This window comes from Pseudorca crassidens, chromosome 2 (genome assembly GCF_039906515.1).
Source record: "Pseudorca crassidens isolate mPseCra1 chromosome 2, mPseCra1.hap1, whole genome shotgun sequence".
NCBI classification, from domain to species: Eukaryota; Metazoa; Chordata; class Mammalia; order Artiodactyla; family Delphinidae; genus Pseudorca; species Pseudorca crassidens.
The window spans coordinates 93,669,366-93,685,588 of record NC_090297.1 but is presented as its reverse complement, the minus strand read 5'-3'; the positions used below and the strand labels follow the sequence as shown (position 1 = coordinate 93,685,588).

Sequence of the window (16,223 nt, the reverse complement as noted above, 5' to 3'; positions counted from 1 at the left end):
CCCCAAAAAACACTAAAAAACTTTCACTTGATGAAAGTAGGCCAAATCACATGATCCCTCTGAATGAGGGAGTTTAATTTTCTAGCTGAGAAAATATTTTCCCTAATTTAGTAAGCTTAAATAATTCACACATGATGATAAATAAGCCCTTGGGTCAGGATCAGAAGAAACCTCCTGTATCAGTTTATTTTTAAGCAGTACACAAAAATTTTATTATGGAACATTTTCTTGGTTAAATCTTAAGAGTAAAGACAATTAAAACATCCATACTACTTCACCATCTTTCAGGTCTTTTTCTCCTAAATGTACCTTCTAGATTTCTTAGGTGTGCTGTACAATTCCTTAGGGTGCTAAAGTTGATGAACACCTTACTCCATTAAGTGAAATAAAACTTCACTTAATGGAGTAAGGTGTTCATCAACTTTAGCACCCTAAGGAAGTGTTATTTAAACTTTGTCCTCATTCTCCTCTCCCACGTTACCAGTAGTAAAATTTATTTAAAAAACAATGAGAAAGAAATACCGTAGCCTAGAGGCACCTGGGAAGAAAGGGAATATGGCTCAGGAGAGATATTAGTCATATTGGAGATTTATGGAGTCTAATTGTAAACCCCTTTACCCCCTCCCTGGTTTTAGACTTAGGGTGTGAGGTGTCTGGGATGTGCATGGAGCCTTCACAAACTGACATTTTCTTCCTTTTTTTCCCCCTTTTTTGCATGAAACAAAAGAAATACAAGTGCTTGGTACTACGTGCTTTTGAGGCTTAAAGGGCCATTAATAAACACGCTGTTTCGGTCGTTGAGGGGGATCGAAATCACTTTTTAATAAATATCGCCAGAAGAATCTCCTCGAAGGGAGACTGAAGTTATTCTCCCTCCCCAGGAGCCCTAAGGGGAAAGGGAGACGGAAGATAATGTCCCCTACTTGCACGTGAGATTTCCCTTTCTCCTCCGACCCCCCTCCGCCTCTACCGCGCAGGTCTGGCCGCCTCGGGAGGTAGCTGGGAGAGAAAGCCACGCTCAGTCCTCCATGGCAAAGTCTTTGGTCTTTTCCTCCTGGTCGCCCACTTTGTAGCGCAGCAGCACGCGTAGGTGACGGTGGTTGTCCTGAGAGGGCAGCAGCGTGATCTCTCCGGAAACGTCCGTATCTTGCTCCACTTGCACAGGCTCGTTCAGGTAGAGGAGTGCCTGCTTCCAGTGCGTGACTGGGTGAAAAGGCGAGGTGGACAGCACCAGGGGTTTCTCCGAGTCCCCTCCGGGGAAGGTCACCTGGAACCAGATGGCAAAGCCGTGCATGTGAGCCGAGCCGTAGCAGCTGAAGCGGAAGCGCCCACCCACCCCCGCTTCCAGCTCCTGCTCCAGGCCGGCGCGGGCCAGCTCCAGCTGAGCAAAGCACTGCGGCCGGGCCAGCACATCCTCGCCGGACAGGCCTTGCACCACGATTTCTGAGTGGCCCATGAGGCAGCGCGTGGCGAAGCTCTCCAGGCAGCTCATGTCCACACCGTAGAGCTGCTTCATCTGGCTCCAGAAGCTTAGGCGCAACTCCAGCATCTGGTCGCTGATGGGCGCCACGAAGAGCTCGGCGGAAGCCGGCAGTAGAAGACCGCCCTCCTTCAGCCACTTGGTCCGCGCGTGGAGCACAGAGCTCAGCATGGACTCGTGCAGGAGTCCGCAGCCCATCCACTCGCTCACGATGGCATCCACCTGCTCCGGCAACTCCACCGTCTCCACTGGCCCCGGCAGGACGTGCACCCGGTCCTCCAGCCCGTTGAGCCGCACCACCTCCCGGGCCTGTTGCCAGATGTCGCTGGCCTCCACCGCGTACACGCGCCGGGCCCCGGCCTGGGCACAGAAGATGCTGAGAATGCCGGTGCCCGCGCCCACGTCCAGCACGGTCTTGCCCCGCAGCGCTGCCCAGTTCCGCAGAATGCCCAGGCGGTAGGCATCGGTGCGGACGCGGTCGGCAATCATCTCCTCGTGGACCGATACATCCGAGTAGCACTGGTAGTACAGCTGGTCTCGCTCCCGCCTAGTCCTCCGGGGTCGTGGCAGGGCCACCTCCAGCTCTCCGCCATCTTCCTCTTCAGTTCCCTCCCCTCCTTCGCCGCCGCCCCCCGACTCAAGCTTTCTTCTCTTGGGCTGCGACATCTTGGCGGCTCGGGCCGGCTCCCGGCGTGCGTTGCGCGACGCGGCGGGAGCTCTAGGAAGCGGGGGCTTCTGGTATTTGTAGTGCGCGCTCGTGCCGCCCGCTTTTGGCGGGGCACCGGGCGAGTGCCCGCCAGATGCCTCTGAGCTGAACTCTGCTTTTTTACCTGCTGCTTTGGTGTCGTGGAATCCTTCTCCCACCACGCCGCACCCATATTCTATGATTCTTTACGTTCCTCCTCCTTCCCTTAGATCCTCGATTCTCTTTTGCTTTCACTCCCTTCCTGAAGTGGACACGCCCACTTAAAACTAATAAATCCATGTTCTGTCATGTCTACTCAACTCCCAGATTTTTTATTACACAGAATTATCTGGGCGGCACTGTTCATACACTACCGCCTCATCTGGACAGTTACAACTCTTAGAGCTCTCCAAACGTGGAGATTTGGAAATTGCACTACATGTTTTTCTTCTCTGTTTTCAGGGGAGTTAGGATGCAAAGGTGTAAATGGAACAAAGTTTTCAGGGGAGTTAGGATGCAAAGGTGTAAATGGAAAAAAGTAAAAACCCAACAGTGTAAAACCCTGGTTCGGATTCCAGTGAGACCACAAATAAATGGAATGATTAGGATAAGCTATATAACTACTCTTGCCTTCAGTTACCCATTCACCAGCAACAAAGAATCTTCAATGCAGTTGAAAAATTAAGTTTCTGGTCTCTATTTTAGCAGAATGGTTACTTGGCTCTTAGTCCTGCTCTGGTAATTCTGTGGCTCATTCAAGAGTTAAATCTTGGAAAGGTTCAAACCAAGGAGCAGTTGAAAAGCAACAGTGGTGTGATACAGTGAAACCCATTGCCAGGTGTATTCTGGTAACCAATTATTTTTTTTCCCCCAGAGGTAACTGAATCCTTCATCCCCTGTGATCACTTCTCTACTTCAACTCATTTTTTCCTGTGTGTCTCCTTGTCTGGGCGAGATTGGTACTCCCCTCTTCCTCTTTCATTTTCCTTTCAGTCAACTATCAGCTGTTAATCTCTTTCCTCTTGGTTGTTCATAGTAGAAATAAAATACATTTTAAAATACATATGATGTCTATATGGGTGTCTGTGTTCTTCACAAGTAAGGTGAGAAAAAATTTTCTCCCAGCTTAAAAAAATCACACGAAGAAAATTGACTTTTATTTTCTTGTAGTCTCAAACTATGTCTTTTAAACCAATGAGCCTGTATTCCTTATCTGGGGGAAAAGTTCCTTCACCCCATTCTCTCTATTAATCTGTCATTGAATGAAATAGGCTGATTGACCTGACATCCTCAGCTGTACTTCTAACTCAGGGCTTTCTGGCTGCTCATAAGAATCCTCTGTGGAGCTTTTAAAAAATACCTATGCCTGTGTCCCACTTCAAACTAATTAAATCAGAGCCACTCCAGTGGAGCTTGCGCATATAGTTTTAAAAGCTACCCAGGGAGTTTGTGCAGCCAGAGTGAGAAATGTTCTTAATGATTTTAGTTAAATCTTGCTCCATTATTTTCATTGGGTAAATTATCTTTTTTCAGTGGCCTGGGCTCAGCCATTTAAGGCTAAAAATCCTCAGAGCATTTCCTCTCTGCCCAGTTTGATATCTTGTTTTCAGAAAATAGAGGCCCAGAGCAGGACATGGGATTAGAGTTGAAAATGTGACTGCTTCAATATATTACTTCTAGGCTGTTGATTAGTGTATACTTCTCCCATTCTTTCTGTCCTCAAAATCTTTTCCTCCCTCTTTTAAATGCATTGACTCCTCTACCCTATTTCCAATTCACTGACTTGTGGTCTTTTTTAAGAAATATCTGAATATAAGTTTTGTTGGTTCTACTTCCAAAATATCTGAGTCCATCTTCTTTTCTCCTTATCCACTGCCTACACCTAGTCTAATTTCCCATTTTTGCTTGTATGGAAATCAGTCTCCTAAGAGATCTCTCAACTTCTAATCATACTCCTGTCTAATCCATTCTCCACAGAGCTACAAGAATGAGTTTTTAAAAATCTAAATTGGACCATGTTATTCTCCAGTAACTTCTTCTTCCAGTTACTGAAACAATCCAGTAACTTCCCAGCTTATCTCATACTTCTCTTCCCAGCTCCCTGTTGGGCTCAATATATACAGGCCTTCCACCTTTTTTCTGTCTTAAGTCTATACATACGCTCTTCCAGGACCTGGAAGATTGTTTTTCTTTTTCTTTTTTTTTGTGGTACGTGGGCCTCTCACTGTTGTGGCCTCTCCCGTTGTGGAGCACAGGCTCCGGATGCGCAGGCTCAGCGGCCATGGCTCACAGGCCCAGCAGCTCCACGGTATGTGGGATCTTCCTGGACCAGGGCATGAACCCGCGTCCCCTGCATCGGCAGGCGGACTCAACCACTGCGCCACCAGGGAAGTCCAAGATTGGTTTTCTTCTTAGCACTTCACTTCAGTCGCTCCTCATCTGTCAGGCCTCAACTTAAATATTACCGCCTAAGAAGGTCCTTCCCTGGCTACTTTAAATACTATTTTCTAACTCAAGACACTGTTTATTTCCTTCATAGCTTTTATTATTAGCTGAGTGTATGTAATTTGTCTATTTGTTTTTTGTAAAATATAAACTCCAGGAGACTTGGACTTTTGTTTCCCCATTATTGTAGTTCCTAGCACTAGAACAGAGCCTGACATGTACAGAGTGTTTAATAGTCTTCAGTGAAGACTGTTGTGGAAGCAATTAAATTGTTATTCATAGGGGAAGGAGAAGAGAGTTTTGCTTTTTGTAGTGCAGTGTGACAATTTGACTCTGGTAAACTCTGAGATAAATCCAGATATAGATCAAATTTAGGATAATCCCAGATGTGAGATGATTCCCTTTCCAAACTCTCATAACCCTTTTAGATAGAATAATGGTAAGCCCTAATTTTATGTCCAGATTAGAGAGAAAATGGCCTGTGGCACTTTCCTTTCCTGCACTCTGGCTTGATACGGAGAGCGATTTCTTTACTCATCTTTTCTACCACACTGAGTTGTTTTAAGTAAGAAGGAGACCAGATCGTAGTCCTTCTCTAAGCATTGCAGCTCAGCAGCTAACCACCTGGATGGGAGAAGAATTGGAGCTGTGCTGGCAGAGTGTTCTTTGTGTTTTCATGCCAGTGGTCTACTCACCACATCTATTCAATGTGAAAACCCATAGTTTTTCAAACAAATGGATCTTGAAATTGATTTAATACACCTTCACCAGCATTAAAAAAATAGAATAGAAAATATCAAATACACAAAATGAATAAAGGTGAGTATTACTTCATAAAACTTGTTTCAGTTAAGTATACTCTCTCTCTCTCTCTCTCTCTATATATATATATATATTTCTTGCTACAGTTCACAATTAAAAGTTATTCTCCAAAAACAGTGTAAACTTTAATATTTTTGTAACTTTGCTTTGAGTATGGTACTGCTTTGCCTCTCACTTATCTTTTTAGGTAGTCCTCAAATGTTATCATTTTTTGGTAGCTTTTCAACCAGTCTGTGGCCCAATAATCCTTATATATGACTTTTTTCACTCATCCTCTTGTACCAGAGCTATTTGTACATATGGCTTTTCCATGCTAGACAATGGACATTTGAACGCCAAGATTTTTTTATTTCTCACTTTTATATTAAGAATCTAGCATATTGTGCTGGAATCTGAACCATTTGCACATTCCAGATTGGCAGTCCTGAGTACACATAGGATCATAGATGTGTTTTGTATGACTGTGAGAACCATGGTCGATTTCTGCATCACACACATTCATGCATTTATCTAATCATTCATTTATTCAACAAACATTCTGGATTTCTACTCTGCACTAAGTATTCTAGAAACAGGGGACATATCAATAAACAAAAAGACAAAAAGCCTTACCCTATGGGGCTTCCCTCGTGGCGCAGTGGTTGAGAGTCCGCCTGCCGATGCAGGGGATACGGGTTCGTGTCCCGGTCTGGGGAGATCCCACATGCCGCGGAGCGGCCGGGCCCGCGAGCCATGGACGCTGGGCCTGCGCGTCTGGATCCTGTGCTCAGCAACGGGAGAGGCCACAGCAGTGAGAGGCCCGCGTAACGCAAAAAAGAAAAAAAAAAAGAAAAGAAATCCTTACCCCTAAAGAGCTTATATTTTTGTATTAATGTTATGTTATCTATTAATCTTATTTTTTTGTTTCTGTTTTTACTTAAGTAAAGTATTATACTGCTTTTTTTTTTTTTTTTGGCGGTACGCGGGCCTGTCACTGTTGTGGCTTCTCCTGTTGCGGAGCACAGGCTCCGGACACGCAGGCTCAGCGGCTATGGCTCACGGGCCCAGCCGCTCTGCGGCATGTGGGATCTTCCCGGACCGGGGCACAAACCCGTGTCCCTTGCATCGGCAGGCGGACTCTCAACCACTGCACCACCAGGTAAGCCCTATACTGCTTTTAACTATCAACTTTCTTTCTTGTATTATTTTACCTTGGGTCCTGATGTGATTTCCTCCCACAAATACTTATTTCTAATTTCTTTTTCTCTTTAATTTGAAGGGCTGTTGTTTAAAAGTGTGTTTTAAAGCCTAGTATATAGAGCTGCAATGAACGTTGTGGTACTTGACTCTTTTTGAATTATGGTTTTCTCAGGGTATATGCCCAGTAGTGGGATTCCTGGATCGTATGGTAGTTCTATTTTTAGTTTTTTAAGGAACCTCCATACAGTTCTCCATAGTGGCTGTATCAATTTACATTCCCACCAACAGTGCAAGAGGGTTCCCTTTTCTGCACACCCTACCAGCATTTATTGTTTGTAGATATTTTGTTGATGGCCATTCTGACTGGTGTGAGGTGATACCTCATTGTAGTTTTGATTTGCATTTCTCTAGTGATTAGTGACGTTGAGCATCCTTTCATGTGCTTGTTGGCCATCTGTATATCTTCTTTGGAGAAATGTCTATTTAGGTCTTCTGCCCATTTTTGGATTGGGTTGTTTTTTCTTTTGATATTGAGCTGCATGTGCTGCTTGTAAATTTTGGAGATTAAGCCTTTGTCAGTTGCTTCATTTGCAAACATTTTCTCCCATTCTGAGGGTTGTCTTTTCGGAGGGAGGAGATATGGGGATGTATGTATACATATAGCTGATTCACTTTGTTATACAGCAGAAACTAACACAACGTGGTAAAACAATTATACTCCAATAAAGATGTTAAAAAAAAAAAAAAAGCCTAGTATAAGAGTTGAAGGTAGTTCCTTTAGAATTTCAAGAATTAATTATAATTCTCAAAGTGTGTGTTGGGAAAGGGTAAAGGAACAATGATGAACAATGTTATAAATATCTCTTTGACATGAATATTCATTAAATGATGCAGTTCTTGCCATGGTGCAGTTACTTGGAAGCTGCCAGCATAGAAAGAGGCACTTCTGTCAAAAAAAAATCCTTTATAGAAAATGAACACAAAAGGTGGTGATTTTTGTATTTAAACAAATTGGAACATCAAACATAAAAAGCCTAGGTATATGTTACTCTCTTGATGTGTGTAGTGTCTTTTAGATCCATGGTATATTGGCCCAAATATTAAACCTAATACTAAAACAGATGAATAGCAAATTCATAGCTCCCTGATGATATTATTATAAGTAGTTGTAATTCTTTTAAAAAATGTGTGTATTGAATTGTTTCAGTAGTGACAACAGGGATATTATGAATTTAATCCATAATTAGTGATTCAGTTTAAATTTACTGAGCCCTCTTAGTGTATTGAATATGGCATTTTAACAATTTCAAGTGTAAATATTGGTTATGACATTTTAACAATTTCTGCTATAAATCAGGCCACTATATTGAAAATAGTACAGAAAAACAGGAACGTAAATTATAATATGGGAAAAGTAATGTATTGGTGCATCTATGGAAATAAGCATTTGCACACCTGCCCCAGGAGTAATAAGAATCAGGTAGTTTAATGAAAATCAGGTATTACGGTTAATTAGTAACATTTAATAAGATCTTCCTCTCTCTTTTTTTTTTTTTCTTTTATGAAAACCTTTAATATGAAAGGAAGCCAGCCATTTGCTTGTATCAGATGCTTACGTTCTCATAGCATTTTGCAACTGAGGGCATTTAAAGTGCACGGAAGTAATGTAGTCATGGCAGACTTGTGTTGCTCAAACAGTATCGGCATCACCTGGGAAATTGTTAGAATCACACAGTCATGAACCCCACTCTGTAACTAATGAATTAGAATCTCTGAGGTTGGGGTTCTGCAGTCTTTATTCTAACAGTCCTTCAGGAGATTCCAAGAACACTGAAACTTGAGAACCACTGCACTAGACAATCTGAAGACTGCTAGGACCAGCGTGAGGCCATGTAGAGACTATGGAATGGGTCTATTATTTTTCCAACTGCTGTAAAACAAATTACTACAAATTTAGCCACTTAAAACAACAAACATTTTTTATCTCATGGTGTCTGTGGGTCAGGAGTTCAGGCACTGCCTCCCCAGAACGTCTGCAAGGTTGTAATCAGGGTGTCTGCCTGGCTTTAGTCCTTTCTGGAGCTTGGGATTCTCTCCCAGTCATGTGGTTGCTGTTCCTTGCAGCCATAGGACTGAGGTTTCCCTCTTTTCCTGATTGTCAGATGGAGGGTATTTTAGCTCCTAGAAGCTGCTGGCAGTTCCCTGCCACAGGGTCATTTCCCAGGCTCTCTCACAACACTTGCAGCTTACTTCTTCAAGACTAGTAGAAGAAGTTGTTTTATCTCAGGGAGGGTCCTATTCCAAATAATTTCCTTGCCTCTCACCTCCCCAGGATAATCTCCTTTTTCATTAATTCAAAATCAACTGATTTGGGATTTCTATTACATCTGTTAAATAATGCTTTCAGCTGAAGAATATAGCTCCGGGTAAAGAGACCAAGGGTGTATTCCCACTAAAGTTTGATAGATATCGCAAAATATCTTAAAATTATTCTGTGTCTCAGAGAACTATGGGTATGGCTCATGGCATGGGGAGATGACCAGATCAAATAGATCAGAAACAGTTTTAAACAAGCTGTACACCATATCTGAGCCAAAGATTTTAATACAGCACAGTTTGCCTTAGTCACCCTTGAGTTTCTGAACCCTGCCATGTGAAAAAAAAATCATACCACATATAGTGTATGTAGTGGCTACTTTTTTAGGCTGGGTCCAAGAAGAGAAGACTCCTGGAATGAAGCCAAGCTGAGCTGAGCCTAAATGAACCCAGTAGACTGCAGCTCTCATGTAATGGAAGCAAGAAACAAAAAACTTTTGTTGTTGCAAGCTACTGAGATATTGGTGTTATTTGTTACTGCAGCAAAAAACAAAGCTGACTAATACAAATATACATACAGAATGAATGATCATTGTAGCACCACTACCCAGATCAAGACATAAAACATTACCAGTGTCATAACTGTACCTGTGTCCCTCCAGTCCTGTACTTTTTCCCTTTCCCAAGGTAAGTATCCTGATAATACCATAAAACATTCAGTGACAAAAGTCTCTGCTTTTATGGAGTTTATATTTTAGGGAATAATCTCTAATTCTCAAAATGTATGAGGTGGTTATCAGTAACCCTATTTTCTCGGTTTGGAAAACCAAGGCACATAGCAGTTATGTCCATCACTTATTTATCTTTTCTACTGGATTGTAAATTCCTTTTAGACAGGAACCAATTTCCTTTATCTTCCCACAGTTTAGTGTAGCATCATACATATAGTCACAATATTAATTATTTTGATGACAATTAACATTTATTTCCTGCTTACTATGTACCAGATACAACTCGATTTTCATAAAACCTCTGTAGTAGGTATTATTATTAATCCCTTTAGAGATCAGAAAATAAGCAAAAAGAGGCTGACTTGTCATAGGTCTAGATTATTTTGCTCTATATATGTGTGTTGAAATTGATCCATGTGATTGCACATAGCAGTACTTTCTTCACTTATATTGCTGTATAGTGTTCAGTTCTCAGCTCCCTCTAAAGCCACAATGGATCATACTATACTATACCTATGGATGACTTTGCAAGAGGAGGTACCCGAGCTTCTCATTTCTTCCATCTCTGTTCTGCAGCTTCTCTATTTCTATATATCAAAGGAAAAAAGCAAGTTAGACATCATATTTTTATCTAATATCTGCCTGTGTTTTACTCAGAAGAGTTGTGGTGTGGGAATTGGAAGTGAAGCTGTAGTAGACTGACTGTATATAAGAACCTTAATTGATTTAATAATATTGTAAATCAACTATACTTCAATAAAAAGAAAAAATAGAGTGAAGTTCAGTTTAAAGAAAAAGAATATTATTTGGTTTATTCACTTAATATTGTTGAGCTCCTACTTCTAGCACTGTGCTGGGCTTTAAGAAAGAGAGGAGGATGCAGTCTCTTTGTTCACCATAAGGAGCTCACAATTGTTGGAGGAGGTCATTCAAAGGACTTTACTGACTGTTGACCCATAAGCCGGACTTGGGCAATCAGAGGCTCCTTATACTCTCTCCTGCACTTGGAATGTATGTTCTGCCCATTGTTCCCATAGTCAGAGCAATATCCAGGATGTAGCTTTAAGAAAGTAAGATTGAGACCATCTGTACTGTGTACACGACTGAACCCCATTAAAGCCTTTAGATAAAGTTTAAGATTTTGGCAGACAGGTATGGAGATCCACTCACCTTGTGGCCACCTAAGACAAGCCTTGTATGTGAATCCCCTTGCTTATTAAACCTGCCAACGACCAATTTGGATTCATCTGCCTGATTCTTTGGTCTCTCCTCACTCTCTGTGTAGGAGGCTAGTTGCAGGTTTCACCAGGGTAGCTCCCAGGTTTAGGAACCAACAGTTGGTGAGCCAACCAGGAGACCAAAGAAATGAGCCATGAAAAAGAGACATCCCAAGGGGAAATCCAGAGATCGCCATTGACCTCTGTATGGGAAGGGGTTAGATGATTGTGGACTGTGTGTGTGTACAGAATGTACAGCTACTGTGGCAAAAAAGGGGAGCGAATGGCCGTGCAGGGGGCTGACCTCTACTGTGGACAGGTTGCTGGCCACTGAAGCCCAACTAGAGGCTGAAGCTTGAGTTAGAAAGCAGGAAGAAGAGCTGCGGTTAGAGAAGGATGTGTGGTTGTCCACTACTCTGCTAGCTTCGGGGCTGGCAGACAAGATGGGAGAGCAGGATAAGAAGTTGGAGAACTTAGCGTGCCATTTGCAAAGGTAGGAGGGCTCAACCTAGAGGATAGGTGGTGAACCCTCAAAAAAGTAAAGGCCCAGACACCATAAGTTTTTGGGAGTCATATGGTCAGGTAAGATGTGTATTGTCCCAGAAGCTCTGATTGACAAGATGCAAGCCTATCCAATCCCTAAGAGCATTCAATGCAAGCCTTTGTATATGTGGGAGGTTTGGAAGACTTTTACTCCCTCCTGTGCTGACTGCCTCCATCCCTTATACTGCCTGCTAAAGAAAGGGCACATGTGGAACTGGGAATCAGAGCAACAAGTCATCTTTGAGAAGGCAAAAATACTAATAAAACAGATAAAAGTTCTGGGCATCTTCCAAGCAGTGCTACCATTTGAGTTGTTAAATGTATCTGTGACTTAGGAAGGTATGGGTTGGGCACTGTGGCAATAACAACAGAAGAGGGTACCCCTAGGTTTTGGTTTCAGCTCTAGAAGGGGACAGAAACCTGATAGACCCCCCCATAGAGCAACACTCCTAGCAGTGTACACAGCAATCCTCCCGGCAGAGCCTCCTATGAAGGAACAACATATCATAGTAAGAACTTCCCTTTCTCTCAAGAGATAGGTTGAGAATATGTTCCATTGACCCATCTCTGCCATGGCTTAAACTCCCACGTTGACTTAATGGCATGCCTGTTTGCAGCAGGGGAGCACCCTGTATGCCAACCCCTGTCTATGGCTTGGACAATGGGAAACCAAGGGGTGGATGATTGTGAATAAGCCCTTGTGGGGTCAGGATGTATGGAGAGCATTTGGGTTTGCCTGCAAGAGCCTGAAGTAGTCCTCACTGTCTTCCACATCCTGTCTCATAAGGCACTGACACCCCCTTGGCAATCAGGAAGCTGATGCCCTTGCTCCAGTATAATCCCTAACAACTGACCCTTCAGCCGATACAGCAGATTGGATGCGTAGAAAGAGTGGCCACTCTAGTGCCTGGGTGTGATGGCATATTGTCAAGGATGCCCAATTGCCTTTGAAATACAGTGGCTTGTTTCATGTACTAACAGTATGTCCTGTGTGTTCTAAACAATAACCAAGGCAACTACCAAAGAGTTTGGGGCCATTCACTGGAGTTCCCAAATGGTGAGGGATTGGCAAATTTTGATTATATTGGCCTCCTTCCTCTGACTGAGGGTTCTAAATATGCCCTGGTTTGTGTGGACACTACATCTGGCCTAACTCAAGTTTTCCCCTGTCACCATGCAAACCAGGCTGCAACCATTAGGGGATCAGAGAAGCTGAGTACCATATGGATACTCCCGTGGAATAGTCACATTTCAAAGGTCATGATATGCAGGACTAGGCAGAAGACTATGACACTGAATGGAAGTTCCACCTCTTCTATAACCTGCAAGCTGCTATGTTAGTAGAAAGGAAAAATGAAATAGTAAACCAGCAAATTAAATTACTAATAGGTAAAACTGCCTTGGTCTGGTGGACTAAAGTACTATCCCAGACTTTAATACATTTGAAAGATCAACTATAGGGCATATTGCCCCATATGCCAGATTGGGAATCCTTGCCAAATACCCAATGCCATAAAGGTTTGGACGTCTTGAAGACAATTATTGCCTTGGTTCTCTTGTGGTTTTTGTGCTGTGCTGCTGAGAGTACAAAGCTCCATCATGCCTGGGAAAGACATTATCCTTGGCAATGGGAAGTTCCACTGGGATGTGTGAATTACTTCATACCTCTGGGTGAGGAGGAACTATGCAATCTCCACTGGGATCCTATTGTCTTGCTGCAAGCTGGACCTATTGAAACATACTATACCTGGAATGGAACATGTACCATTGAAAGAGGGGGAAAAATGAGAGTCCCGATCTGGTACATCCCACACCAAGCCCATCTCCTCATGCCTGATGGGGCTGCCTCCTCTGGCCAACAGGTATGGTATGTACAACCAGGTCAAATTCTTAAAGCTGCAGTCACATTAACATCTAAGGATTAGTCCACAAGTGTAAATCTTAAAAGGGGAAGATCTTCCCATACAAGTTTCTACTAAATCTGTCATTTTGGCCTTAGGCTTCTGCTGCTACTCTGTTGTCTGGCCACAGGATGGACACCTAATGGAAATACCTTTTTACAGTGGGCCCACTAGTATGCCTGACAAAGGAATCAATCCAACTGTTGGGTATTGTGGGAAGCTGCCCTTCTTTAGCTCATCAGGATTACCATAGTGTGCATTGCCACTCCAGGCAGAGAATTAGAAGGCCCTAAAGCAGTATATTAAGGTAGAACAAGTTAGGACTAGTACTCTTAATTCATCTGGCAATACTTGATCAACCAATCAAGTATCAACCAATACTTCATCCAGAGACATGACCTGTGGCTTGAATATCAGTAACACTTGGCATGGGTATTCTTTTTCTGTCAATCGGACTACACAGGCAGCCCATCACTCTGCTGACCAGAAGGGTCCTAAAACTACCACCACTAGAGCTGTAGGTGGTTACACTTAGATTTGGGATGGGTTCATGTGGCTCACCCTGGGTCATGGACATTTGAACCCAGGCACCCCTATGTTGGGAACAGATGAATCACTCTAAACAGAACCAACCCAATTGTACCAGGAATATGGAATGGATATCACCAAAACTGTGTAGTCATGCTGTCACGTGAAAGGATAGTGACTGGTTTGGCAATCATTGGTTGTGACCGCCAGGTATTTGTTGGGGAACCCGAATGGAACCCAGTGGCTGTGTAGCGCAAATCTTTGGCCATGACTTTCACCTGGGTGGTTGGGCCACTGTGCTCTATCTAGGTCTTCCCTGGGCACAGGGGAGAATCCACCCCAAAGTAACAAAAATTGTCAAACCCCCTCTCCTCAAGGCCAGATGGGCACATTCTGTTTTCCACTGGTACAATCACTTGGCTGCCATCTTTGTTCCATTTGTTGGCCTGGAGGATATTATAGCACACAGAGAAACCCTTACTGAATTCACCCAGCAAGCCTTAAATGATAGCCAACAAAGCCTGTCTTTACTGAACAATGAAATATCTCTAATGAGAAATGCTGTCCTCCTAAATTGGATGGCCTTGGACATTATTACAGTCTCAAAAGGAAGCACCTGTGCCATTATCCAAATAGAATGTTGTGTGTTCATACTTGATGAGTCTGATAAGGCATCATCTTTATTAAATCACATGAATACACAAGTGAATGTTATGAGGGATCTGACCTCCAGCCTATGGGACTTAATAAATCAGGTTCAGATCATGGGCCTCTTGGTGGAAAAAACTGTTACTTATTTTGAGAAACATTACCTTTTTCTGTGTTTTCTCTTGCATGTGCCCATGTGGCTGCTGTGGAATCTGCCTCCAATGCAGCCAGAGAGCCACCAAATGAGACACCTTCCTGCTGGTGAAACCCTTTGCTGACCACTTAGGGCATGTTACAGAAGAGGGGTGTGTGTGAAATTGTAAGAGCCGGTTACGAGGGATGGAGTGTTGGAGGAGGTCATCGAGAGGATGTGACCGCCTGTTGACCTGTAAGCTGGATTCGGGCGATTGGAGGCTCCTCACCCCTCTCCTGTCCTTGAAATGTATATTTTGCCCACCATTCCCGGAGCCATTTCATGGATGAAGCCTTAAGAGAGTAAAGTATTGTTGAGACCATTTGGACTGTGTATGTGACTGAACCCCATTAAGGTCTCTATATAAACCTTAAGATTCTGCCTGGCAGGTGTGGAGATCTACTCATCTTGCGGCCGCCCAAGACGAGCCACTTACATAAGTTCCCTTGCCTTTAACCTGCTGCCTACCAATCTGCAGTGGTCTGCCTCTCTTCAGTCTCTCTTTGTCCTCCATGTGGCAGGGCCAGTTTCAGATTTCACCAGGGGAAACTCCAGAGGGTGCAGACCAGCATCAATACAAAGAGCTCAAAATCTACTTGGTAGTCCTTTAACCCAGGTTTGTCTACGGTTGGCAGATAATGCTGAGTCCCTTTCTCAAAAACTTGAGGATAATTCTTGTATTATTCAGATATCTTCCCTACATGGCTCTGCAGGTATTTAATTTTCACTCTGAATTTTCTTGCTGGTTTGAGGTACTACTGTGTTACTCTTCGGATGAATACCATTAGGTTTTCCACTTATATGCCTTAGGATATCTGGATAGCGTAATGGCCATACTTAAGAATTCAATTAATTTTCACCTTCATGTATATTAAACCTCTCTTTAAAGTGCTATAAAATGATACTATAATTATTGTTGTTTTTATTGTTGAATTTATGCTTTCTCAGCCTAGTCAACATGAGGAAATACCTGAATGATTGAATCTGTTTTTTTTTGTTGTTGTTTTTAAAATGTCCATTGAGTTGACTTTCTTCAAGGACAGGAAGCAAAATATAACACATGTTTCCAGGCTTGTCTTTATATTCTCAAGTATGGTTTACAGCCTCAAGCATGGTTGTCTTTAATGACAGAACTACCTTTTATCTTCTTTTTACAAGATAAGTTTGATCTATTTTTTAAGTTAATACACCACTGGCTTTATATCCTTGTCATACATACACTTTGGGAATAGGTTAAAGCCTCTTTATGTTGTATTATTTACTGTGCAGCCATATTTGAAAATACAATGAATACACGGAAATTAATAACTCTAGAAGGGTACAAAGTGATAGTATTCACATTCAATTACAGAGATCATCTATTACATTAATATAATAGTGATGCTATTTGAATGTAATATAGTGAATAAAAATAAAGTGACAGGCTAACAGAATTTTAGCTTTTCAGTTTAGAAAAAACAAAGGAAGATAAATGGTTAGCAGGCATGGTTAGTAGCTCAAATGCATATGCTATAAGCCCTTGAGTGTCAACTCTT

The 16,223-nt window shown here is 42.7% G+C and overlaps 1 protein-coding gene and 1 long non-coding RNA gene across 2 annotated transcripts; one reads left to right on the top strand and one right to left on the bottom strand.

Annotated features, from left to right (window-relative positions):
* Positions 1–797: 797 nt before the first annotated feature.
* Positions 798–2,380, bottom strand: PRMT6 (protein arginine methyltransferase 6). The gene has a single exon (XM_067727078.1). It carries the CDS (start codon positions 2,144–2,146, stop codon positions 1,019–1,021), a length of 1,128 nt encoding a protein of 375 aa, XP_067583179.1. The 5' UTR covers positions 2,147–2,380; the 3' UTR covers positions 798–1,018.
* A 4,054-nt stretch (positions 2,381–6,434) lies between these two features.
* Positions 6,435–15,062, top strand: LOC137211098 (uncharacterized). The gene is made up of 2 exons (XR_010936892.1): positions 6,435–6,570; positions 14,723–15,062. It is a non-coding gene; the product is annotated as an uncharacterized lncRNA (long non-coding RNA).
* Positions 15,063–16,223: the final 1,161 nt, after the last annotated feature.